The sequence below is a fragment of the Pan paniscus genome, chromosome 8 (genome assembly GCF_029289425.2).
Source record: "Pan paniscus chromosome 8, NHGRI_mPanPan1-v2.0_pri, whole genome shotgun sequence".
In the NCBI taxonomy this organism is placed as follows: domain Eukaryota; kingdom Metazoa; phylum Chordata; class Mammalia; order Primates; family Hominidae; genus Pan; species Pan paniscus.
This window is the reverse complement of record NC_073257.2, coordinates 13,873,384-13,899,759: the sequence shown is the minus strand read 5'-3', so window position 1 is coordinate 13,899,759 and position 26,376 is coordinate 13,873,384. Positions and strand designations below refer to the sequence as shown.

The 26,376-nt window shown below is 52.4% G+C and overlaps 2 protein-coding genes across 4 annotated transcripts in view; both read left to right on the top strand.

Moving 5' to 3' along the window:
- ADARB2 (adenosine deaminase RNA specific B2 (inactive)) overlaps positions 1-26,376 on the top strand; it is a 568,492-nt gene that overhangs the window by 379,449 nt on the left and 162,667 nt on the right. The window lies entirely within an intron of this gene.
- LOC129393169 (uncharacterized) lies at positions 17,839-25,999 on the top strand. Of its 2 annotated transcripts, XM_055092355.1 has the most exons (2): positions 17,839-23,102; positions 23,271-25,999. In XM_055092355.1, the coding sequence occupies exons 1-2, from the start codon at positions 22,152-22,154 to the stop codon at positions 23,694-23,696; spliced, it is 1,377 nt and encodes a 458-aa protein (XP_054948330.1). In that variant the 5' UTR covers positions 17,839-22,151; the 3' UTR covers positions 23,697-25,999. The 2 variants fall into 2 exon arrangements, with proteins under 2 accessions (XP_054948330.1, XP_054948329.1); XM_055092354.1 differs by having other exon boundaries at positions 17,839-25,923.

The following is a 26,376-nucleotide window of genomic DNA, read 5'->3' as shown; positions in this document are numbered from 1 at the left end:
TTCAGAAAGAGAAACAGTTCCTTGAATGACTTTCTATAAATGTTAAAAGAATCTTTGTCTTGCTGGAAAAAAAAAAACAAAAAACTTTCCATTGCCACCCAGCCTCATGAGAATTATTCACTGCCAGCAAGAAGTTCTTTATATTTTCATAAAGACTTGGAGAGACTGGGAGGGGTGGCACCTCGGGCATCCCTGGGCAGCGGAAAAGGCACTAGAACCAGGTGTTTGAACTGGGAACTGTGGGTTTGGGTCTGAGAATGCAGGTATTAAAGACATAAAAAGTGTCTGTGAAGTCCCTGGGAGAAGCCGCCTAGAGTTTGGGCCTTTTCCTCCTGGGATGGACCGGGCTCCACATTCTCACCAAGCAATCCTCAAGGGCTGAGGGCACAGCAGGTTTCTCTCCTATCCGACATCATAATGGCTTTCCATCCCCAGCTGTTCCCACCAGAGACACCATAGTGAGAGGAAAGCCTGAGGGGTTCATCCTCTGTCCCCACACCAAGAAATACGCAGCTGAATCCTTGCAGAAAAATCATGACCAATTATTGGGATTGCTTCAATCAGTTGAGGCAGCAAGTCAAGATGAAGCCACTTCTTTGATGCCCAGAGCGAAGTCCAGGGTGATTTTTTTCTCCTTCTCTGTCTGTCTGTCTCTCTCTCTGTTACTTCCTCTCTCACACACACTATTTGTGCGGGATGCACATGCACATATGTGTGTATATAGATCTACACTAGAGAGGAAGACTTACAGTCAGCAGAGCTTTGTGCAAACGTAGGAAAAACCTGCTTGTCCTGTGTGAGCGTTTCAGAGACCTACCAAAAGGTCTTTAATTCAGCAAGTTGCTAACATGTCTGTGGCTCAGTTTTCTCCTCTGCACAGAGTTTTTCTGGGGCTCGTGTGTCTACAACAATAGAGTAAGCGCTCCATGCTTGTTGGCTGTTATTTGTATTAGCATCATTGTTTTTATGATGCAATTACAGGTTCAATTATTTAAGATACTTATTCCCACACCAAAGTATATTAAAAGCAAACAAAAGGCCTGATGGCTCATGTCGCTCCCATCCTGGGTGAAGGTGTTTTCTAGGTTAAGAGAAGACATTTGCTTGGGGTCTGCAGGCTCCTTGCAAGGGGTTACCAGATAAAATACAGTGACAAGCTTACATTTAAAAATTATAGTTATTTATCTGAAATTCAAATTTAACCAGATGTCTTATATTTTATTTGCTGAAAATAACCATGCATCCCTCCTTGCAACTGAAAAGTGAGAAAGGGGGTGAGAGTGTGGTGCCAGGGACAGGAGGGTCCCGTGGGAAGAGGGAGACTCCAGCAGCCGCCTGTCTGCCGCTGTGCCCACCATCCTCCCTCATTTTTCTCAGAGCACTCAGAGAGGTCACGGATGTGCCAGTGTCCTAGGGTGGGGACACTAACGATTTTTGGGTCTTTTCCTGTCTCCCTCACTCAAATATTGAAGTCCCCCTCTGGCTAGAAACCAGCCATTCAGTCTCACTCACTTTGTGAATAAATCGAATGGAGGAGGGATAATCACAAGCAGGCCAGGAGCCAAGCATCTTTGCAGTGTCCTGAGTTCGGTTTCACGTCTCTGCCCTTTTGCTGACAGGAACTCTTTTAACCCCCCGTGCAGACAGTCACTGTTGATTTCACTTATGTGTAAAATTACAAAGGGCTTGCTGTGAGTGGGGGCCCTAGAAGAACCCTCCTGACCATAAAGCCCAGGAATCCAGGGTTAAAACGAACGTCATTTCTGTCGTGGCAAAGGTCTCAGTGTGTAACTCAGGGAGAAGACTGAAGAGAGACCAGTTAGGTAGGAATCAGCCCTTCCTTCCTAATGGTTTTCAATAGTTCCATAACTTACTTAAGGAGAAAAATTGGGATTTCACAATTGGCTTGTTTGAAGTTAGTTCTCGTGTCTTAGAAGTGGTGATGAGTGTGTTGTTGTTGCTTTGCTTGAGAAGGGTGGAGGGAGGTGAGATTGAAGAACAGTGTGTGCCATTTTTCATCATGATGGCTTCCAAAGAATGGGCTTTAAGATGGTGTCACTCCTACATGCAGCTTTTCCTCCAGACTTGGGCCAGCCCTAAGGCTTCCCTGGAAGGCCAGCATGAAAGCTCCAACTCCCCTCCATCATCCCCAGGTCAGCTAAGTGCCCTGGGAGGCTTCAGTCACTGGGGACAAGCAAGGCCTCATTGAAGCTGAGGTTCTGGGTCCTGGTAATGGATCGTTGGGGCTGTGTCAAGTTCTGTTGTTTTCCACCAGCTCACCCCAGGTGGTTCTGTTCTCTGTGAAGCCCTCCAGGGGGTGGGTCCCCAGGACGCCCTTCCACCCCAGCTGGCTGCCTGTGTCTCTGGGACCATTCTTCCCATGCGCCTGTGGCCACATCACCTGCTTTGAAGCAGGAATGATCCCAGCAGCTTGCTTGCTTTCAGCACCTCACCTTCTGGGTTTTGTGGCCACACACACCATCCTGTGGTCCATGCAGGAAGGCAAGGTGCTCTTTTAGGGAAGGAAAAACAGTCCTGCAGATCCAGCCATCCCCAAACCTTCTGGCTTTCTTCGTGTCCTGGGTCTGTGAAAGAGGTGCTGATGGCCAGAAAAAGAGCGAGAGGTCACTCATTGTCATTACACATGGGAAAAAAAACTTTCAGAAAATCCTTCCTTAATGAGGCACTAGAGGCTTTGTAGATGCTTAACAATACATTTATGCATTTATACAATGTAAATACAATGTATGATATACATTTATACACTATACGTGTCTACAATGTATATACAATGTATGCTATATATTTCTATAATATATGTATACAATGTATATACAATTGTGATATGTTTACACCACGTATATACAATGTACAGCATACATTATGCAATGTACATGCAATCACAATGTATGTTTATACAATGTATGCAATGTACAATATACATTTATATAATAGCTTCTGCCACCCTACTTCCTACTAAAACATGTTAGGTGAAATTGTAATATGTAACTGATACGTATTTAAGCCTACAGGTTCCCAATACCATGTTCGGAATTTTCAAATATGGTTAATATGACTGTCCATTAGTTAAGCAGGGCCTGTGAGCCAAGCTTCACCACTTGTCTCTATTTCACAGCCATGATTACTGATGATAACAACAGTGCCATTTGCAGCTAATATTTCCCAGGCACTTAATCTGGGTCACACATTATTCTCAGTGCTTTACACGCACAGTAACGCTCATTTAAAATTTTTGAGGTCTGTTTTACAGAGGAGGACGTTGAGTTTCCGGAGACCTGAGTCCCACGTCCAAAGTCTAGTCGCTGAGGGGTGGAGCAGGGAGGACAGTTACAGACAGCAGAGCTCAGCTTCTGTGGGGCTGGGGCTCATCCTCAAGACTCCAGCCTGCTCCACCCCTCCCAGCCCCCAAGGGCTTTAGGCTGATGGAGGACACAGAACACTGTTCATTAAAATAGAGGTCTATGATTTAGCACAGCAAGAGTGACAAAAGAGTGTTTGTTATTAGTTCCAAACAGGGAGAAACCACAGTGGGCTGACTGGCAGGGAAGAGTTGATTGAAAGACTGCAGAGCCCAACTGTGTGGGAGGAGGTGGGCAGCCAGGGGAGGGACACACACCTGGGCATCATGTCCTGGTGGTTGGAGACTCCTGAACACATGGGAGCCTCGTGGGAGCCCTCAGGGAGGTGCAAGCTGGAGAGGATCGGGTCACCTGCCTGCAGGGGCTCCACTGCCCTCCTGGGCTGGTGCTGCCTTGGGTACCTCCATGGAGCTCAGAGGCTAGAGGGGCTTGCTCCCCATGGGAAGGTGGCTCTGTAAGCAGAGAGCCTACAGCCTCCCTGGGGTAGACAATGGCTCCATTAGGATGGCTGAGCCCCCTTCCTTTGGGACTCATCATTACACCAAAAAGGACAGGGTCAGCTAAAGGAGATGGCAACTGGGAAAAGCCAACGTTTAAATGAACCAGAGAAAGGAAAGAGGTGCATCTGAGAGAGGAGAGGGGATGTGGGAGAGCACATGGGGTGCCACCTTCCCCATCCCAAGGATGCCCAGGAGGGCCCTGCTCCCCTGATCCCTCTCCCCTGAGCCCCCTCTCCTTCGCCCATTGTCACATCCCCTGAGGCTCCTCTTTTCATGCACGTACCTGTGAAGGGACCACCAAACAGGCTTTGTGTGAGCAACAAGGCCGTTTATTTCACCTGGGTGCAGATGGGCTGAGTCCAAAAAGAGAATCAGCGAAGGGAGATAGGGGTGGGGCCGTTTTATAAGATTTGGGTAGGTAAAGGAAAAAGGGGGGCTGTTCTCTGGTGGGCAGGGGTGGGGGTCACAAGGTGCTCAGCAGGGGAGCTTTTGAGCCAGGATGAGCCAGGAGAAGGAATTTCACAAAGTAATGTCATCAGTTAAGGCAGGAACCGGCCAGCTGGATGTGTACCTGCAGGTCACAGCGAATATGATGGCTTAGCTTGGGCTCAGAGGCCTGACATTCCTGTCTTCTTATATTAATAAGAAAAATAAAACGAAATAGTGGTAAAGTATTGGGGCGGCGAAAATTTTTGGGGGTGGTATGGAGAGATAATGGGCAATGTTTCTCAGGGCTGCTTCAAGCGGGGAACCTAGAGAGGGAGAGATTAAGCTGAAGGATGATTTTGTGGTAAGGGGTGATATTGTGGAATAGTCCTGTAGAATTATTGGTGATGGCCTGGATACGGTTTTGTTCGAGTGTCTACGAGCAACCTCTCACTGTTATTTACGGGGCTGCGTATAAGTAAACAAGAAGAGGGCATGGGAGGAGAGTCTGATGAGCAAGGGGAAGGTAGCCAAGAATGGAGTGAAATACAGGGTGTCTTCCTAGCAATAACTACTGGTTTTTAAGTGTGCCAGTATTGATAGAGGGCTTGTCTGTAATACGGAACTGGAAGGCTCTAATTGTTTCTGTGATGTGTGTAGTTGGGCTTCGGAGATGAGGAGTAAAGGAACATCAAGAGGGTGAAAGGTTACCTAGGGGAATTCCAGTGGGTCTTCGCCGAGAGATACATAACGGAGTGGCCACAGGAATAGTAGTTTGTGTTGTGAGAGGTCCAAATATGGGCGGAGTAGAGTTGATATAATGAGAAGGGTTTTTTAAGTAAGTGCGGAGGAGGGCGGCGTCTTGCTGATGTGAAATGTCTGGGGAGGTCTTGCTGGAACTGTCTAGAAAGTAAATGAGTTCTTCAGGAGGGTAAAGGTGAGGGCTGTTAAAGGAAGTTCAGAAGTGTAGGGAGACAAGAGATGTTGCCTGGTCTGCATGTAAGCGGGTACAGCTGTGTAGGCGCTGGAAGAAAGGGAAATGCAAAGCCAGCGGATGTTCGCTAAGGAGGGATTAGAAGCGGCTAGGAGAGAATGGGTAAGGTTGATAGTGTGGTGGAGATAGCTGGGGAGAGGTAGAGGGTGCCCTAAGAATGGGAAAGAATAGAACTTCATCAGGGTGAAAGTATTGAAGGGTCTTCTGCCAGCAAAGAGCATCCATCCACTCTAAGAGGGAGATAAGAGTTGCCAGTCCTAGGTGGGGGCCAATCCCCGAGCTTGATGTGTAGGGAAGGGAGGGGCCTGAATAATCCCTGAGGAGTAGTAGAATAGCAGATGGAACACTGAGAGGTGATTTCCTTGAGGATAGATTTCTACAACGGAAAGGAAATGAGAGGTTCTAAGAGGAGGGCTGGTGGCTTGTACTATAGTATAGCCTGCCTTTCCTAGTGTGTGGGGATTAGGCCTGGTGGAACTGCCATCAATAAACTAAATGTGATCAAGGTGAGGAACAGGGAAGAAGGAAATATGGGGAAATGGGGTGAATGTCAGGTGGATCAGAGAGATACAGTCATGAGGGTCAGGTGTGGTATCTGGAATAATGTGGGAGGCCGGATTGAAGTCCAGGCCAGGAACAATGGTAATTGTGGGAGACTCAACAAAGAGTAAGTATAGCTGAAGAAGCCGGGGAGCAGAAAGTATATGCGTCAGGTATGAGAAAGAAAGTAGATTTTGGAAGTTATGAGAACTGCAGAGAGTGAGTTGAGCATAGTTTGTGATTTTGAGGGCCTCTAAAAGTATTAAGGCAGTGGCAGCCGCTGCATGCAGACATGAGGGCTGGGCCAAAACAGTAAGGTCAAGTTGTTTGGACAGAAAGGCTACAGGACGCGGTCCTGGCTCTTGTGTAAGAATTCTGACTGCACAGCCCTGCACTTCAGCTGTGGGTAATGAAAAGGGTCAGGATGAGTCAGGGAGAGCTAGGGTGGGGGCAGTCTCTAAAGCTGTCTTCAAGGAAGTGGAAGAGGAGTGGGGAAAGGATTTAGGATCTATGGGGTCAGCTAGGTTTCCTTTTGTGAGTTTATATAACGGTTTTGTTAGGATGGCAAAACCAGGTATCTAAAGTTGAAAGTATCTAACCATGCCTAGGAAGGAAAGGAGTTGTTTTATAGAAGGTGTTGGGGTTTGAGAGATCAGCTGGACATGATTGGCAGGGAGAGCACGTGTGTTTTTATGAGAATTACAACAAGATAGGTAACAGATGAGGAAGAAATTTGGGCTTGACTGAAGTAATGGGAGCTGTCTGTGAAGCTTTGCGGCAGTACAGCCCAGGTAATTTGCTGAGCCTGATGGGTGTCAGGGTCAGTCCAAGTGAAAGCGAAGAGAGGCTGGGATGAAGGGTGCAAAGGAATAGTAAAGAAAGCATGTTTGAGATACAGAACAGAATAATGGGTTGTGGAGGGAGGTGTTGAAGATAGGAGAGTATGTGGGTTTGGCACCAAGGGGTGGATAGGCAAAACAATTTGGTTGATAAGGCACAGATCCTGAACTAACCTGTAAGCCTTGTCTGGTTTTAGGACAGGTAAAATGGGAGAATTGCAAGGGGAGGTTATAAGCTTTAAAAGGCCATGCTGTAGCAGGAGAGTGATAACAGACTTTAATCCTTTTAAAGCATGCTGTGGGATGAGATATTGGCATTGAGTGGGGTAACGGTGATTAGGTTTTAATGGGATGGTGAGGGGTGCATGATCGGTCACTAAGGAGGGAGTAGAGGTGTCTTATACTTGTGGGTTAAGGTGGGGAGATACAAGGGGAGGATGTGAAGGAGGCTTTGAACTGGGGGAAAAGGCGGCAATGAATAGTCAGGGAATAGTCAGGGAAGCAGATAATTTAGTTAAAGTGTCTCGGCCTAATAAGGGAGCTGGGCAGGTGGGGATAACTAAAAAGGAGTGCTTAAAAGAGTATTGTCTAAGTTGGCACCAGAGTTGGGGAGTTTTAAGAGGTTTAGAAGCCTGGCTGTCAATACCTACAACAGTTATGGAGGCAAGGGAAACAGGCCTTTGAAAAGAAGGTAATGTGGAGTGGGTAGCCTCCGTATTGATGAAGAAGGGGACGGACTTACCTTCCACTGTGAGTTACCCGAAGCTCAGCATCCGTGATGGTCCAGGAGGCTTCTGAGGTGATCGGGCAGCGTCAGTCTTCAAGCGCTAAGCCGAGAAGATTTGGGAAGGAGTCAGAGAGCCTTGGGCCAGAGTTCCAGGGGCTCTGGGAGTGGCTGCCAGGTGAGTTGAACAGTCTGATTTTCAGTGGGGTCCTGCACAGATGGGACATGGCTTAGGAGGAATCCTGGGTTGCGGGCATTCCTTGGCCCGGTGGCCAGATTTCTGGCACTTGTAGCAAGCTCCTCGGGGAAACGGGCCTGGAGGAAACCCTGGCAGCTGCGGTTCAGCCGTTTCGAGTTCTTGCGTGCTGGAGATATGGCGGGGGTTTGTCTCACAGTGGATGCAAGGAATTGCAACTCAGAAATACATTGCTACTTGGCTGCCTCTACTTTATTATTGTACACCTTGAAGGCGAGGTGTACAATTAAGTCCTGCTGTGGGGTTTGAGGGCCGGAATTTAATTTTTGGAGTTTTATTTAATGTCGGGAGCGGATTGGGTAATAAAATGTATATTGAGAATAAGATGACCTTTTGACCTTTCAGGGTCTAGGGCTGTAAAGCATCTCAGAGTTGCTGCTAAAGGGGCCATGAACTGGGCTGGGTTTTTATATTTGATGAAAGAGCTTAAACGCTAACTGATTTGGGAGAGGTCGGATAAAGAAAAGGAGCATTAACCCTGACTATGCCTTTAGCTCCAGCCACCTTTTTAAGGGGAAATTGCTGGGCAGGTGGGGGAGGGCCAGTCACGGAACGAAACTGTAAGCCCCACCAGGTGTGAGGAGGGGAGGTGATAAAAGGATTATTGGGTAGAGGAGCAGAGGCTGATGAAGAATTGGGACCTAGCTCGGTCTGGCGAGGAGCAGCCTGGGGAGGAGCAGAGGGGTCAGATGGGTCTGTAGAAAAGGAAGACTGGAAAGAGGAAAGACTCAGCGACGCTTGCGATTGGGACTAAGGGGAGGGAAAGAAGGAAGATTTGGGATGAGTTGCATTGGGAACAGACTAGGGATGTGTAAAAGAAAGCCTGGACGTCAGGCACTTCAGACCGTTTGCCTATTTTACGACAAGAATTATTTAGATCTTGTAGGATGGAGAAATCGAAAGTGCCGTTTTCTGGTCATTTAGAGCCATTGTCAAGTTTGTACTGGGGCCAAGTGGTGTTGCAGAAGAAAATAAGACGCTTAGATTTTAGGTCAGGTGAGAGTTGAAGAGGTTTTAAGTTCTTGAGAACATAGGCTAAGGGAGAAGAAGGAGGAATGGAGGGTGGAAGGTTGCCCATAGTGAAGGAGGCAAGTTTAAAGGGAAGGGTAGAGGCATGGAGAAGGGGGGTGGGGAGCAGCCCTGGGCTGCAATGTGGGTGAGCAGCCAAGCCAGGCGTCCCCACAATTGACCTGCCACCAAGGGAACGTGGGTGAATGACCAAGGCAGGCTTCCCCGTGGAGATCAGACATCAATGGAACATGGATGAATAATCAGAGAGGCGTCCCCATAAATGATTAAACACCAAGGGAAGGCTGCCTTCCCAAGTCCGTGACCAGCGCCGGAGTTTTGAGTCAATGGATAAAATGTGTCTCCTTTGTCTCTACAAGAAATGAAAGGAATTGAAATTAAGAGAAGGGAGAGATTGAAGGGTGGCGCCAAGATTGAAAGGAGAAAGAGGTTGAGGGATACTGAGGGAGGTTGGAGAAGAGAGTAAAAAGAGGCCACTTACTGGATTTAAAATTGGTGAGATGTTCCTTGGGCTGGTCGGTCTGAGGACCCGAAGTCGTAGGTGGATCTTTCTCACAGAGCAAAGAGCGGGAGGACAGGGGATTGATCTCCTAAGGGAGGTCCCCTGATCCGACTCACGGCACCAAATTTCATGCACGTCCGTGTGAAAGGACCACCAAACAGGCTTTGTGTGAGCAACATGGCTGTTTATTTCGCCTGGTTGCAGGCAGGCTGAGTCCAAAAAGAGAGTCAGCGAAGGGAGGTAGGGGTGGGGCTGTTTTATAAGATTTGGGTAGGTAAAGGAAGAAGGGGGGTTGTTCTCTGGCAGGCAGGGGTGGGGGTCACAAGGGGCTCAGCAGGGGAGCTTTTGAGCCAGGATGAGCCAGGAGAAGGAAGTTCATAAGGTAATGTCATCATCAGTTAAGGCGGGAACAGGCCATTTTCAATTCTTTTGTGGTGGAATGTCATCAGTTAAGGCAGGAACTCGCCATCTGGATGTGTACCTGCAGGTCACAGGGGATATGATGGCTTAGCTTGGGCTCAGAGGCCTGACATCTCTCCTTCGCCCACTGTCACATCCCCTGAGCCCTCTCCCCTGAGTCCATTGTCACATACTCTGAGTCCTCTCCCCTGAGTCCTCTCCCCTGAGTCCATTGTCACATCCCCTGAGACCTCTCCCCTGAGTCCATTGTCACATCCCCTGAGCCCTCTCCCCTGAGCCCTCACCCCTGAGCCCTATCCCCTGAGTCCTCTCCCCTGAGTCCATTGTCACATCCCCTGAGCCCTCTCCCCTGAGTCCTCTCCCTCAGTCCATTGTCACATCCCCTGAGCCCTCTCCCCTCAGTCCTCTCCCCTGAGCCCATTGTCACATCCCCTGACTCCTCTCCCCTCAGTCCTCTCCCCGAGCCCATTGTCACATCCCCTGACTCCTCTCCCCTGAGTCCCCTCCCCTGAGTCCATTGTCACATCCCCTGAGCCCTCTCCCCTGAGTCCTCTCCCCTGAGCCCATTGTCACATCCCCTGAATCCTCTCCCCTGACTCCTCTCCCCTGACTCCTCTCCCCTGACTCCTCTCCCCTGAGTCCTCTTCCCTGAGCCCATTGTCACATCCCCTGAGCCCTCTCCCCTGAGACCTCAAACCTGAGTCCTCTCCCGTGAGCCCATTGTCACATCCCCTGACTCCTCTACCCTGAGTCCTCTCCCCTCAGTCCATTGTCACATCCCCTGAGCCCGCTCCGCTGAGTCCTCTCCCCTGAGCCCATTGTCACATCCCCTGACTCCTCTCCCCTGAGTCCTCTCCCCTGAGTCCTCTCCCCTGAGCCCATTGTCACATCCCCTGACTCCTCTTCCCTGAGTCCTCTCCCCTGAGTCCATTCTCACATCCCCTGAGCCCTCTCCCCTGAGTCCTCTCCCCTGAGCCCATTGTCACATCCCCTGAGCCCTCTCCCCTGAGCCCTGTCCCCTGATTCCATTGTCACATCCCCTGACTCCTCTCCCCTGAGTCCCCTCCCCTGAGTCCATTGTCACATCCCCTGAGCCCTCTCCCCTGAGTCCTCTCCCCTGAGCCCATTGTCACATCCCCTGAATCCTCTCCCCTGACTCCTCTCCCCTGACTCCTCTCCCCTGACTCCTCTCCCCTGAGTCCTCTTCCCTGAGCCCATTGTCACATCCCCTGAGCCCTCTCCCCTGAGACCTCAAACCTGAGTCCTCTCCCGTGAGCCCATTGTCACATCCCCTGACTCCTCTACCCTGAGTCCTCTCCCCTCAGTCCATTGTCACATCCCCTGACTCCTCTCCCCTGAGTCCTCTCCCCTGAGTCCTCTCCCCTGAGTCCATTGTCACATCCCCTGACTCCTCTCCCCTGAGTCCTCTCCCCTGAGTCCTCTCCCCTGAGTCCTCTCCCCTGAGCCCATTGTCACATCCCCTGAGTCCTCTCCCCTGAGTCCAATGTCACATCCCCTGAGCCCTCTCCCCTGACTCCTCTCCCCTGAGTCCTCTCCCCTGAGTCCTCTCCCCTGAGTCCTCTCCCCTGAGCCCATTGTCACATCCCCTGAGTCCTCTCCCCTGAGCCCTCTCCCCTGAGTCCTCTCCCCTGAGTCCATTGTCACATCCCCTGACTCCTCTCCCCTGAGTCCTCTCCCCTGAGTCCTCTCCCCTGAGTCCTCTCCCCTCAGTCCATTGTCACATCCCCTGACTCCTCTCCCCTGACTCCTCTCCCCTGAGTCCTCTCCCCTGAGCCCATTGTCACATCCCCTGAGTCCTCTCCCCTGAGTCCAATGTCACATCCCCTGAGCCCTCTCCCCTGACTCCTCTCCCCTGAGTCCTCTCCCCTGAGTCCTCTCCCCTGAGTCCTCTCCCCTGAGTCCTCTCCCCTGAGCCCATTGTCACATCCCCTGAGTCCTCTCCCCTGAGTCCTCTCCCCTGAGTCCATTGTCACATCCCCTGACTCCTCTCCCCTGAGTCCTCTCCCCTGAGTCCATTGTCACATCCCCTGAGTCCTCTCCCCTGAGCCCATTGTCACATCCCCTGACTCCTCTCCCCTGAGTCCTCTCCCCTGAGTCCTCTCCCCTGAGTCCATTGTCACATCCCCTGAGTCCTCTCCCCTGAGTCCATTGTCACATCCCCTGACTCCTCTCCCCTGAGTCCTCTCCCCTGAGTCCTCTCCCCTGAGTCCATTGTCACATCCCCTGACTCCTCTCCCCTGAGCCCTCTCCCCTGAGCCCATTGTCACATCCCCTGAGTCCTCTCCCCTGAGTCCAATGTCACATCCCCTGAGCCCTCTCCCCTGACTCCTCTCCCCTGAGTCCTCTCCCCTGAGTCCTCTCCCCTGAGTCCTCTCCCCTGAGTCCTCTCCCCTGAGCCCATTGTCACATCCCCTGAGTCCTCTCCCCTGAGTCCTCTCCCCTGAGTCCTCTCCCCTGAGTCCTCTCCCCTGAGTCCTCTCCCCTCAGTCCATTGTCACATCCCCTGACTCCTCTCCCCTGAGTCCTCTCCCCTGAGTCCTCTCCCCTGAGTCCATTGTCACATCCCCTGACTCCTCTCCCCTGAGCCCTCTCCCCTGAGCCCATTGTCACATCCCCTGAGTCCTCTCCCCTGAGTCCAATGTCACATCCCCTGAGCCCTCTCCCCTGACTCCTCTCCCCTGAGTCCTCTCCCCTGAGTCCTCTCCCCTGAGTCCTCTCCCCTGAGTCCTCTCCCCTGAGCCCATTGTCACATCCCCTGAGTCCTCTCCCCTGAGTCCTCTCCCCTGAGTCCTCTCCCCTGAGTCCTCTCCCCTGAGTCCTCTCCCCTCAGTCCATTGTCACATCCCCTGACTCCTCTCCCCTGAGTCCTCTCCCCTGAGTCCTCTCCCCTGAGTCCATTGTCACATCCCCTGACTCCTCTCCCCTGAGCCCTCTCCCCTGAGCCCATTGTCACATCCCCTGAGTCCTCTCCCCTGAGTCCAATGTCACATCCCCTGAGCCCTCTCCCCTGACTCCTCTCCCCTGAGTCCTCTCCCCTGAGTCCTCTCCCCTGAGTCCTCTCCCCTGAGCCCATTGTCACATCCCCTGAGTCCTCTCCCCTGAGTCCTCTCCCCTGAGTCCATTGTCACATCCCCTGACTCCTCTCCCCTGAGTCCTCTCCCCTGAGTCCATTGTCACATCCCCTGAGTCCTCTCCCCTGAGCCCATTGTCACATCCCCTGACTCCTCTCCCCTGAGTCCTCTCCCCTGAGTCCTCTCCCCTGAGTCCATTGTCACATCCCCTGAGTCCTCTCCCCTGAGTCCATTGTCACATCCCCTGACTCCTCTCCCCTGAGTCCTCTCCCCTGAGTCCTCTCCCCTGAGCCCTCTCCCCTGAGCCCATTGTCACATCCCCTGAGTCCTCTCCCCTGAGTCCAATGTCACATCCCCTGAGCCCTCTCCCCTGACTCCTCTCCCCTGAGCCCATTGTCACATCCCCTGAGTCCTCTCCCCTGAACCCTCTCCCCTGAGTCCATTGTCACATCCCCTGACTCCTCTCCCCTGACTCCTCTCCCCTGAGCCCTCTCCCCTGAGCCCTCTCCCCTGAGTCCATTGTCACATCCCCTGAGCCCTCTCCCCTGAGTCCTCTCCCCTGAGCCCATTGTCACATCCCCTGACTCCTCTCCCCTGAGTCCTCTCCCCTGAGTCCATTGTCACATCCCCTGACTCCTCTCCCCTGAGTCCTCTCCCCTGAGCCCTCTCCCCTGAGCCCATTGTCACATCCCCTGAGTCCTCTCCCCTGAGCCCATTGTCACATCCCCTGACTCCTCTCCCCTGAGTCCTCTCCCCTGAGCCCTCTCCCCTGGGTCCTCTCCCCTGAGCCCTCTCCCCTGAGTCCATTTTCACATCCCCTGAGCCCTCTCCCCTGAGCCCTCTCCCCTGAGCCTTCTCCCCTGAGCCCATTGTCACATCCCCTGACTCCTCTCCCCTGACTCCTCTCCCCTGAGTCCTCTCCCCTGAGTCCTCTCCCCTGAGCCCATTGTCACATCCCCTGAGCCCTCTCCCCTGAGCCCTCTCCCCTGAGCCCTCTCCCCTGAGTCCATTGTCACATCCCCTGAGCCCGCTCCGCTGAGTCCTCTCCCCTGAGCCCATTGTCACATCCCCTGACTCCTCTCCCCTGAGTCCCCTCCCCTGAGTCCATTGTCACATCCCCTGAGCCCTCTCCCCTGAGTCCTCTCCCCTGAGCCCATTGTCACATCCCCTGAATCCTCTCCCCTGACTCCTCTCCCCTGACTCCTCTCCCCTGACTCCTCTCCCCTGAGTCCTCTTCCCTGAGCCCATTGTCACATCCCCTGACTCCTCTACCCTGAGTCCTCTCCCCTCAGTCCATTGTCACATCCCCTGAGCCCGCTCCGCTGAGTCCTCTCCCCTGAGCCCATTGTCACATCCCCTGACTCCTCTCCCCTGAGTCCTCTCCCCTGAGTCCTCTCCCCTGAGCCCATTGTCACATCCCCTGACTCCTCTTCCCTGAGTCCTCTCCCCTGAGTCCATTCTCACATCCCCTGAGCCCTCTCCCCTGAGTCCTCTCCCCTGAGCCCGTTGTCACATCCCCTGAGCCCTCTCCCCTGAGCCCTGTCCCCTGATTCCATTGTCACATCCCCTGACTCCTCTCCCCTGAGTCCTCTCCCCTGAGTCCTCTCCCCTGAGTCCAATGTCACATCCCCTGAGCCCTCTCCCCTGACTCCTCTCCCCTGAGCCCTCTCCCCTGAGCCCTCTCCCCTGAGCCCATTGTCACATCCCCTGACTCCTCTCCCCTGAGTCCTCTCCCCTGAGTCCATTGTCACATCCCCTGACTCCTCTCCCCTGAGTCCTCTCCCCTGAGCCCATTGTCACATCCCCTGACTCCTCTCCCCTGAGTCCTCTCTCCTGAGTCCGCTCCCCTGAGCCCATTGTCACATCCCCTGGGCCCTCTCCCCTGAGCCCATTGTCACATCCCGTGACTCCTCTCCCCCTGAGTCCTCTCCCCTGAGCCCATTGTCACATCCCCTGACTCCTCTCCCCTGAGTCCTCTCCCCTGAGTCCATTGTCACATCCCCTGACTCCTCTCCCCTGAGTCCTCTCCCCTGAGCCCATTGTCACATCCCGTGAGCCCTCTCCCCTTAGTCCTCTCCCCTGAGCCCATTGTCACATCCCCTGACTCCTCTCCCCTGAGTCTTCTCCCCTGAGTCCATTGTCACATCCCCTGAGCCCTCTCCCCTGTGCCCATTGTCACATCCCCTGAGCCCTCTCCCCTGAGCCCTCTCCCCTGAGCCCTCTCCCCTGGGTCCTCTCCCCTGAGCCCTCTCCCCTGAGTCCATTTTCACATCCCCTGAGCCCTCTCCCCTGAGCCTTCTCCCCTGAGTCCATTGTCACATCCTCTGAGCCCTCTCCCCTGAGCCCTCTCCCCTGAGCCCTCTCCCCTGAGTCCTCTCCCCTTCCCCCATTGTCACAGAGGCCTCTTTCCATCGTTCTCGCAGCACCTGGTGACTTCCTGGGCCGCTGTGGCTTGCATGCCTGCCTGTGCCTCCCATGTGCCCCAGAGCTGAGGTGGATGGGTGCTGGGCTCTCTGAGAGGACAGCCCTGGGGTGCATGGGCACTCAGCTCCCAGCGTTGGCCTCAGCAGCAGCCCGGCCATCCTCACACAGTCTCAGGGTGCCCAGATAGAGACCAAAGCCAGCAGTCGGGACCTGGACCCCATCTCGGAGCCTTCACAGCCCTTAATTCTGCTTCTCCCCATGTCAACTCAGGTTCCCTTGGAAACCGACAGCAGACAGAGCAGAGGGGGTGGGAGGTGGAGAGCAGGGCACAAGGGGTAGGGGGCAGAGCTGCAGGGAGGGCCTCAGATGGAGGCAGCCGAGGGAGGCACCTCCTGGCCAAGGGCCCCAGACCACCCACTCCAGACAGAGTCTGGGCCAACGCCGCAGGGAGCAAGCACTGCTCAGGCTGGCAAGAGTCACAGGCTCCAGGGCTCAGGCGTCGCCTGACAGCCCAGGAGTGGCAGCAGCAGCAAGACCTGCAGGCTCAGAGTCACCACAGAGGCCCCTCAACCGCTCGCCCAGGAAACCCACATCCGAGACTCCCCAGACCCCTTCCTGAATCAGCTTTCCACGAGCGCAGGCAACAGTGGTTTCTTTAGAGACATCAGACAGTTTCCTGAGAGTTTAGAAACAACAGGGAAATGTTCCTCCCATGAGAAATGACTTTGTAGCCACTCCCACCCCAGCCCCTAGCAATGCAGGGCACACCCCGTGCTCAGCAAATCACTGCACCACAGGACCGAGATAGCCCTGCAGGGGCCCGGGATTCACATTCCCACTGTCTCTGTTTCGCTCTGTCCCTGTCTCCCTCTTCTGTCTCTGTCTCTCTCGGTCCCTGTCTCTGTTTGTCTCTGTCTCTCTCAGTATCTCTCTGTCTCTGTCTCTCTCCACTCCTATCTCTCTCTATCTCTGTGTCTGTCTCTGTCTCCGTATCCCTCTCTGTTCCTGTATCTCTCTACCTCCCTCCATCTCTTACTGCCTCTCTCTTCCCATTCATCTCCCAATTACCCTGAGCCTATTCCAGCTCCCTTCTCAGCAATCCTGGTGTCCACTGGGGGTGCCTTCGGTGCACTGCGTACGTGGGGTCCAGAGGAGGGCGTCACCTGTGAGCGCTGTCGGGAGGCGTTGATGGCTGTGCTCCTTGTGCACCAGCCGGGTCGAGGCACCCGTGGTCTTACTGAGGGTCTCGTAGCCGATGGGCGTGAAGAGCTGAGGTGAGGGCTGAGGCCTCCTGGCTCCTGATCTGTGTGCTCTTCAGTGGTCTCCTGGGCAGGGGACAGGTCACACGGCTGCCATCCACAGCCCTGGAGAAGGTGGTGAGCTTAGTCTCCAGAGCCAGTCTCCTGCATCCACTTACCAGCTGTGGGACCTAAGCCCTTGAGTGCCAAGTACCCGTGCCCTGGTTTCTCCTCATTCCTAAATGAGATGATACCAAAAGCAGTCGCTCACAGAGCAGCTGGGAGAACGAAACGGGCAGATGCATGAACCATGCTTAGAGTGGCATTTGGCAATCTCATTCTTGTCCCAGGGACGCCGGCTGTGGAGACAAGGCCTCGGTCCTCTGACACGACTCACTGCAACTTTATGATCAGGAAGGCGGGAAAGGGACAAGGGATTTCAGGGAAAATCCAGACGAGCTCCCCTAATCCCATTTCTGGAGTAACACGTTGAGGGCTGGTGTGCGGGGCTGGGAAGTCAGAGCAGAACCGAAGGGAATGGGCCAGTCCTGGGCCCCTCTGGGCCTGCACTTCCTCATCTTGAAAATAAGGATCTGTGATGGAATGTTCACATGCAGTTCTCACATCCTGAGAAAATAGAACCCGTGTTAAGATGTCCATATGTCAACATGATGTATCCAATATGGGCACATATGCTGGGGGCCGCTTTCTTGGTAACATTTGAAGAGCAGCAAACAGGCACACGTCCCCATTGACATGCAATCTGCAGCATTTTGCCCAAAACTGGAGCTTATATTTTCTCACTCCTGTAGTATTTTCCATTAAATTCTAGCTTTCCAAACCAATGGGAAACAGAGGACCCTGGGCAGATGGGAGAAGGTGGCGAGGACCCAGGTGCCCTCGCCTGACATGGGCCTGGCTCCCGGCCTGCTGGCCCAGGTAGTGTCTGGAGCGGGAGACGGGGTGGGGCGCCCCTGGCACCTCTGCCTCTGATGGCCTTGCTCTTGCCTTTAGTTCCCTAGTACCAAGTGCCTCTGTAAAGGCTAGAGCCTGCAGCATGGCTGGGGGTCACATCTGTTTAAATATGCCGCATCTCGAGGCATTTTATCTCTTCCTCCCCACAAACGCTCCCAGATCATTCTGAAGAGCAAGACTCAGTAGCACTGAAAGCCAGTTCATGCCCCTGTCAACAACAACTGTCTCATATGCTGCATTTTTAAGTAAAACGCGGTGACAACCTCAGGTCCCCCAGAGTTGGAGGGCACCTGTGTTCACAGCACCCACAAGAGGGGCAAGAACTGAGGGGCTGAGGGGTTCTCACGGTTGGTGAGAGACGAACTCGTTATTCCCAATCTCAAGCCCCATCTCCTTCACTGCCACATTCTGGCCACTCTCTCGCCCATACATCTGAGACCCTGTCGGTGCATGGGGAGTAATAAAGTGGAATGAGAGTTTGTAACAACGGCACCATGATTAAAGGTTTTTAAAATGCATTTTTCTAAATTAATGCACACGGTGGAATTGTGAATTCACTCAAGTATTCAAAATTAAAGGTGAACAGAACAACAGTTACTATACAAACACTAAGTGTGAATGGATCTTTAAAAAAACACCGGGCATTTTCCTTCTGATCATGATGATAACACACACAGTGGTGAAAGGCATCCTCTGCCGGCAGTCTCTCTTTTGCCTTAACCACAGTTCATTTGTGATGATTTTAGTAAAATGAAAAGTGTTTAGTAAAATGGCTCTCAGGTTGCAGGGTTTGGTGTGGAGGCTTTATTCAGTTATCTAAACTGAGAAATCTAAGTGAATATCCTTCCATCAAGCACACGTGTCGGCCTGCAGCATCCATGCAAAGTTGTTCTGGATTTCAATGCCAAGAAACAGGAATTCAAATGCTAAGAATAGACTGAAAGAGGCAGAGTCATGCGTCCATGTGGCCTCTGTACATGACCCTACAATTCTTGTCCTGTCCCTCAAAAAAGAAGGGATGCTGTCCTCACTATCAGAGTCACGGGGGGGAAACACAGCAGCAGCCCTTCTGTCCAGCCAGCTCCCCAGATGGGAACCCAGGTCACCAGCAGAGCCGTGTGCACGAGGCTGGGCTGGCTCAGTTCCCAAGGGCAGGAGGACATGGGGTCAGTTGAGCTCTGACAACTGGGGTCACAGGAGTGTCCACAGGGTGCCGAAAAGGTCCTGGTGTGTCCATTCTGATGGAACCAAAGGAAAGCCTTCCGGGAAGCTGGAGGATGCGGACTTGAGCCTGGCTCTGCCTCTTGCCAGCTGGGTGTCCGGAGCAACATATGCAGACTCTGAGCTACCTCACCTGCGGAGCAGCCAGGGTTTCCAAAGGAGGGAGCTTCTCTGAGCACCTCTAAGGTCAGAGGGCATTGGCCCATGAAAGAGTCCCTGGACTGTGCAGTCCAGCCCATGCTGACACCATTCTGGGTCTGACGAGGCCTCGTGAGGGGGGACCACCGTGACAGGTGGGTCTGGCATGAGAGTGAAGCATCCTCACCCCCCAGGCTGCGGCGGTTTCCTCCACGTGCCCTCCTGGCTCACACCCGAGGCTGCGGCGGTTGCCTCCACGTGCCCTCCTGGCTCACCTGCCAGGCTGCGGTGGTTTCCTCCATGTGCCCTTCTGGGCAGCTGTGTTCCCTGAGGGGGCCACCTGCCTCTTTGGCGCCACCGAGTCCTACAGTCTGTTTTATTTCTCGGCCTGGGAGGACATTATGCACGGAGCTCGGAAACACAATGAAGGCCACATGGAGAGACAGCGGGCACACGGGTGTGGGCCTGGCCCAACCCCCAGCACAGCCAGGCTGAGGGCTCCTCTCCTGCCCATTCATAGAATGTGGGTGCTGATGCCAACGTCCTGGTTCATTTGGGGCCCCACGATACAGTGTGTGTGAGAGTGCCTCGCCGTGCCCGTCCCAGAAGTCACAGCCATGTCCACGGCTTTCACTCTGACCACCCTCCTAGCACCAGTTGCTGACATTTTGCCTCCTGGGAAACAGTCTGTGAAAGGCATGGGGTCCGTGTGGGACTCCCTGTGGCTGCCAGAAGGGTGCTGGGGTCGGCCTCCTGCAGTGGCCTGGCGGGTCAGGTCACCTGCCCAGGCGTCTCCCCTCTTATACTCAGCGTTCAGCGCCCATTTATGCTTTGTGACAATTCTTGCCTTTTACCTTCCCTCTGTGAGTGTAACTTTAATTCTTTAGTAAAGGCAGGGTTATTCCCAAACAACACCAGGAAAAATATTCTGAGCCCTTCCTTCTCCTGCCATGCAGCTTTGGGCATGCTGAGGCATCACCTTCTCACCAGGTCATTGCCGCGACGGCCACCCAGGCTCCAAGAGTTCACACGTGACCTTGACTGAGTCCTCTCGCTGCTGAACAAAGGAACCTATTTCCCTGTCTTGTAGCTTGGTCTGATGGTTTGATGAGTAAATCGGATGCCGGTAGAATTTTAGAAACATTGACCCAGTCCGTTATCTTACAGAAATGGAACCCAAATCCTGTGAGGCAGGTGGCTTGGGTGAGGACTCGTGGCCACAGGTGGGAGAGCCATGATTTGGAGGACCCAGCCCTGCTCAATCACACAGATGCCTCCTGCAAAACCTGAGTTTTTTTTAACTCTTATTTTAGGTTCAAGGGTACATGTGCAGGTTTGCTATATGGGTAAATTGTGTGTTGTGGGGGTTTGGTGTTACAGATTTTTTGTTACCCATGTGATTAGCATAGTGCCCGAGAGGTGGGTTTTCAGTCCTCACCCTCCTCCCACCCTTCACCCTCAAGTAGTTCTCAGTATCTGTTGCTCCCCCATTTGTGGCCATAGGTGCCCAGTGTTTCGCTCCCACATATAAGTGAGAACATGGATATTTGGCTTTCTCTTCCTGCATTAGTTTGCTTAGGATAAGGGCCTCCAGCTCCATCCATGTTCCTGCAGAAGACATGATCTGGTTCTTCTTTATGGCTGCATAGTATTCCATGGTGTATATGTAGCATACTTTCTGTATCCAGTCCACCATGGATGGGCATTTAGGTTGATTCCATGACTTTGCGATTGTGAATAGTGCTGCGATGGACATGTGCGTGCCTGTGTGTCTATGGTAGAACAATTTATATTCCTTTGGGTATATACCCAGTAATGGGGTTGCTGAGTCAGATGGTAGTTCTGTTTTAAGTTCTTTGAGAATTTGCCAAATTGCTTTCCACAATGGCCGAGCTAATTTACATTCCCACTAGCTCATTCCCACTGAGCTAATTTACATTCCATTCTTTTTTCTCGCCAGCATCTGTTATTTTTGGACTTTTTAGTACTAGCCATTCTGACTGCTGTGAGATGGTATCTCATTGTGGTTTTGATTTGCATTTCTCTAATGATCAGTGATGTTGAGCTTTTTTTCATATGCTTATTGACTGCATGGATGTCTTCTTTTGAGAGGTGTCTGTGCATGTCCTTTGCCCACTTTTTTATGGGGTTGTTTGAACACCTGGTTTTTATGTACAGGCTTCCTATGACTTCCTATGTCAGAAAAGCCCTGACTAACTTCACGTCTTGTGTATAGATCTCATTTCTCTTCACCCTAGATCTGTCTTTTATGCTCCATTCTTTCTCCTTGTGTTGGGAACCAGCAGGTCATGACCACACCCTGTTCTTGTGTCTGCAAAAGCATTTTTTATCATACAAGTCTCTTAAGTTGAAGTTCCAATATTTTTCTCCAACTTTTGTGCATTCCCCAATTTGGAGATCACTTTCTTATGTGATTCACAAACAAGGCTCTTGTTTTTGAGATGCAGGGCGGAGACTTGTGTTCAAAAAAAGGACTAACTAAAAAGAGTAATAAATGTGGGAGAGAAGATGAGAACTGATCACAGCAAAAGACCTCTTTTCCTAATCAGCTTGTCACCCCACTGCAATACAGTCAGGTGGACAAAGATGCAGAAAAGGTGGCTGAACCATTGGGGCGGTAGGTTTCCTAACTCAGAGCCAGAGTGCTGCTGATGTCCTCAAGTGCTAGCCCATCACAGGCAGGGCTGGATGAGGCTGAGACTTTCCACCCCCACCCCACCCATGTCTGAGAGCATCTCAGGGTACTCTCCTCCCGTGGGTCTCCGATCTCCAAGAGGAGGAGAGAGGGAAAGACCGGTTTCCCAAAGCTCCTCCCTCTCCCTAGGAATGGCCCACCTGAAGAAGACTGCAGGAGTCAGGAGTCACTGTTCCCTGAATGTTTCTCGATGCTGTGATGTTTAATGTGAGCAGACAACCAAGCGGCGTGCACGGCAGTTGGGCAGAGGCCTCAGAGTCAAGGCCCTGTGGGTGTCAGTCCTGGTTCTGTGGGGCCATGTGTGTGTTTGAGGGACTTGCCTCAGCCTTCTCCATGGCGTGGGGAAGCTGAGGAAGGGGGTCCATCACAGGGTGGTTTTAATGATAAAATGGGACATCCAAGCAGAGGGTTAAAAATTCATGAAAAGCTGGATTTGACTCTCACTGTCTTCACCGTAACTGCCCATCTTTGAGAGTGAGCAGGAGGTTGGGACACCCCAAGATGTGGGCACTGCCAGCCAACCACACATTCCTGCACAGCTGCAGCATAGTTCTGACTAAATTCCAGACAAAACCTGGCTGAAAGAAAATGTAGCAATACCATGATCAATGAGCCTGGGGTGCACACATCAGAAAGAAGAGTGAGAGGGTGAAAGTGGCTCAGGAAAAAGAGATCACAAAACAGCCCCATTCCGCCTGAAGGAAATCACCACTGCGGGGCACGTGGTTCTCTGGTGGATGCTGGTTATCGCTGCTGTGGGGCAGTTGGTTCTCTGGTGGATGCTGGTTATCACTGCTTTGGGGCACGTGGTTCTCTGGCTGATGCTGATTATCACCACTGAGGGACACTTTGTTCTCTGGTGGATGCTGGTTATCACTGCTTTGGGGCACATGGTTCTCTGGCTGATGCTGATTATCACCACTGCAGGACACTTTGTTCTCTGGTGGATGCTGGTTATCGCCGCTGTGGGGCATGTGGTTCTCTGGCTGATGCTGATTATCGCCGTTGCAGGGCACGTTGTTCTCTGCTGGATGCTGGTTATTGCCACTGTGGGGCGCGTGGTTCTCTGGTGGATGCCGATTATCGCCACTGTGGGGCGTGTGGTTCTCTGGTGGATGCCGGTTATCGCCGCTGTGGGGCGCGTGGTTCTCTGGTGGATGCCGGTTATCACCGCTGTGGGGCGCGTGGTTCTCTGGTGGATGCTGGTTATCGCCACTGTGGGGCGCGTGGTTCTCTGGTGGATGCTGGTTATCGCCGCTGTGGGGCGTGTGGTTCTCTGGTGGATGCTGGTTATCGCCGCTGTGGGGCGTGTGGTTCTCTGGTGGATGCTGGTTATCGCCGCTGCGGGGCGCATTGTTCTCTGGTGGATGCTGGTTATCACCGCTGTGGGGCGCGTGGTTCTCTGGTGGATGCTGGTTATCGCCGCTGCGGGGCGCATTGTTCTCTGGCTGATGCTGGTTATCGCCGCTGTGGGGCGCGTGGTTCTCTGGTGGATGCTGGTTATCGCCGCTGTGGGGCGTGTGGTTCTCTGGTGGATGCTGGTTATCGCCGCTGTGGGACGTGTGGTTCTCTGGTGGATGCTGGTTATCGCCGCTGCGGGGCGCATTGTTCTCTGGTGGATGCTGGTTATCGCCGCTGCGGGGCGCATTGTTCTCTGGTGGATGCTGGTTATCGCCGCTGTGGGGCGCCTGGTTCTCTGGTGGATGCTGGTTATCGCCGCTGTGGGGCGTGTGGTTCTCTGGTGGATGCTGGTTATCGCCGCTGTGGGACGTGTGGTTCTCTGGTGGATGCTGGTTATCGCCGCTGCGGGGCGCATTGTTCTCTGGTGGATGCTGGTTATCGCCGCTGCGGGGCGCATTGTTCTCTGGTGGATGCTGGTTATCGCCGCTGTGGGGCGCGTGGTTCTCTGGTGGATGCTGGTTATCGCCGCTGTGGGGCGCGTTGTTCTCTGGTGGATGCTGGTTATTGCCGCTGCGGGGTGCGTGGTTCTCTGGTGGATGCTGGTTATCGCCGCTGTGGGGTGCGTGGTTCTCTGGTGGATGCTGGTTATTGCCGCTGCAGGGCAGGTGGTTCTCTGGCTGATGCTGATTATCGCCGCTGCGGGGCATGTGGTTCTCTGGTGGATGCTGGTTATCGCCACTGTGGGGCGTGTGGTTCTCTGGTGGGTGCTGATTCAATTCCGGACCCACGCGGCTCTAGGCTGTCTGGGGCCACAGCATACAGGAAAGTTGATAATCACAGGTGTGGCATGTTCCCTCTCCACTGCCCACCCCCAGCTGTGAGCCCACCCCTGCCCCTCTGGAGACACCAAGCCAGAACGCAGGAGTGCTGCTGTAAGAGTAACCTCAAAACCGTCGAAACTTCTATCAAAAGCAGTTATTCCTAACCTTCTGCGTCATATTGTTGGGAATGCATTCCTTTTTGAAAGTCTGCACTTGGTCACAGGTGGGCTGGCACCTGCTATCGATGGATGTTTCTTCATCCTCTGAGCTCCCAGTGGGGCTTCAGAGCAGGGGCCAGAGCAGCCCCACACCCGCTCCCTCTGCAGATCACTGCTGCTCAGCTTTTCATGGCCAGAAAAGTTCTTTTCTAATGGGAGTATTGACTTGGAGAATTTTCAAAGTTTGGCAAGAATCCACTGCAGCCTGGATGGGTTGATATTTATGCTGTGTTTGGTGTTGTTTGATTTTGTTTATCTGTTTTTAATCCCTTCTGTAATCAGAGCAAATGTAGGGATATGAGAGGCAAGATGAAAGTGAAAACAGTAAAAATACAGCCAGAGTTTGTCTCCACCTCCTCACAACCTATTACATGAATGAAATGAAGGCTCTGAGTGACTCCTCCCGTTAAAGTGCAGTTGGCAGGAATGGGACCCAAAACAAAATGGCTTCTCCTTAGTCCCGTAGACTTGGGGTCAATGCAAGGTGCAGGATGCACTTAGCCATGTGTGAATCGTGGTCACCATGTTGCCAGCTCTGAAAACTGCAGATTTGACCCACCCTTTCCATGGGGCAGAGTTAACCTGAGAAGAGGCTATGCTGGGCTGTGGGGGTCCATGCTCAGCTACAGGCATGGCAGGAAGACATCTCAGCTCAGTACAGGGCATGGCCGAGCAACCCGGCTAGTGTGGGGTCCAGGGAGGAGAAACCCAACAGACAGGAAACACTGTCTGAAACTTGGAAAGATACATCCTATCCAACCAAAATGAGGAAAGCCTCTCAAGAGAAGCGATGCTTTGAATCCAGAGTATGAGACCCAGCGGAGGCTGCTGGTGTTGGAATGTGGAGAAGAGTTGGGAAGATCAGCCCTCAAGGTCCGGAGCTGCTGGGAATGAGACAAATGTTGGGGTGAGTGAGCTCACAGCCACCCTGCCCTCCAGCCCATGCAAGGAAGCAGACAGCCCACCCGCCGCCCTGTTTCCAGAACCTGGAACCTGGTGGCTGGTGGAGAAGAAGGGGCAGATTTGTCTTCTTTCAGCCTAGAAATCCTTCCTCCACCTCTCTATCCACCATGCCAAAATGTCGGGGGGTGACCTAAGGCTGGGGCTGTGAGCTGGCCCACGTAGGAGCCACCATTTCCATTCATGTTTTAGATTCATTTATGAAACAGACAGAAATTGCCTAATTGAGAACTAGCTGGTCCATGTTTGAGGCCAACCTAAATAGAGAATTCTTGCCATTTTAAAACCCTGCGTCATTCTAAACAACACCTCACTTGACTAGGTGGCCTGGTTTTCTTGTTTCAGCATTTTGCCTCTACAGGATTGTTTTTGTTTTTGTTTTTGAGGAAATAGTTAAAACTGAGAATTTTATATGGTAGGGATCTGAAGAAGAGAAATTGGAAATGGGGAAAAATGGTTTCAAAAATGAAGTTTATCTGCAATGTAGTTATTATGGACCAGATTCAGTGAACTGGGAAGAGTCCACTGAAAGTGTGCGGCCCAAGACAGTTGAGCTTTTGGTTGAATGAATTTAAGCATTTGGGCTGAAGCTCTGAAGGCATGTTCAGTTAAACACTTATCAGTCTGCCAGCATGAATAAAAGGAGAAATGCCTGCCACATTCCTTAAGACACTCCCTATTTTTAACGAACTGTCTGTAGAGTTTGGGCAATGTAGTTCTTCCTCAAAGTTCCTTCCACATGGACTAGCTTCAGTGAATGTTTCTCATGTAAAATAGATGCTTTTATTTTGAGCCATGATTTTCTCCAATGATTCTACCCCATTTTGCAAAGCACCATGACCGTATTAAATGATGCCATGAGAAGCACGTGTCAGTCCCAGGTGACAACACAACTTCAGCAGAGCATCCAGCGTGTGTATAGTGTGCACGAGGTGAAGAAGGCTGGGCTGGACCAAGACCTGGGAAGCAAATCCTATGACTTCTCCTCTTTGTGAATTAATGGCACCCCCCTTTTATAGTCTGACCAAATATCTTAAACATTTTATGACCCAATTCCTTTTCTCCTGGTATTTGAAATGGGAATTAAATGCAATAAAATCAATATAGTAAAAACGTATCAATAATTGGAGTGGCTAAATGAAACAATGGGTATCAGAAATTTTATTCTAATCCCTGCACTCCAGCCCCAGGGTAAAGTTGAGGTGATAATGAGGCCTCAGTGGGAGGGATGGGTAACCCCGGCGCATGCACCTGCTTACCCTCAGAAGACCACAAAACTTCTCTCCAGAAAAAATTACACTTTCTCGGTCTGCTGAGGTCTCCCTGTGTCAGGTGAAGTTTTATTGTAGGCCTTACCATGGAAGAATTGTTTGCAGGATGTTTCAGCTCATTTCTTGAGCATTTCAATGGCATCACTGACACCAACCACTCAGAAAAGCTGGACTACTCAGTGGGATGCCCAGCATTTGGTGTAGTTGAGCCCAGCCTGCCATCTAAGGTGAGTGTGCACCTTCTCTGATTGCAGTCCATGCAGGTGAGCCATTAGAGCTTGCCGTTAGAGT

Excerpts from the sequence above, each read along its gene's own strand:
- LOC129393169 (XM_055092354.1), top strand. The coding sequence starts at position 22,152 with ATGCTGGTTATCGCTGCTGTGGGGCAGTTGGTTCTCTGGTGGATGCTG.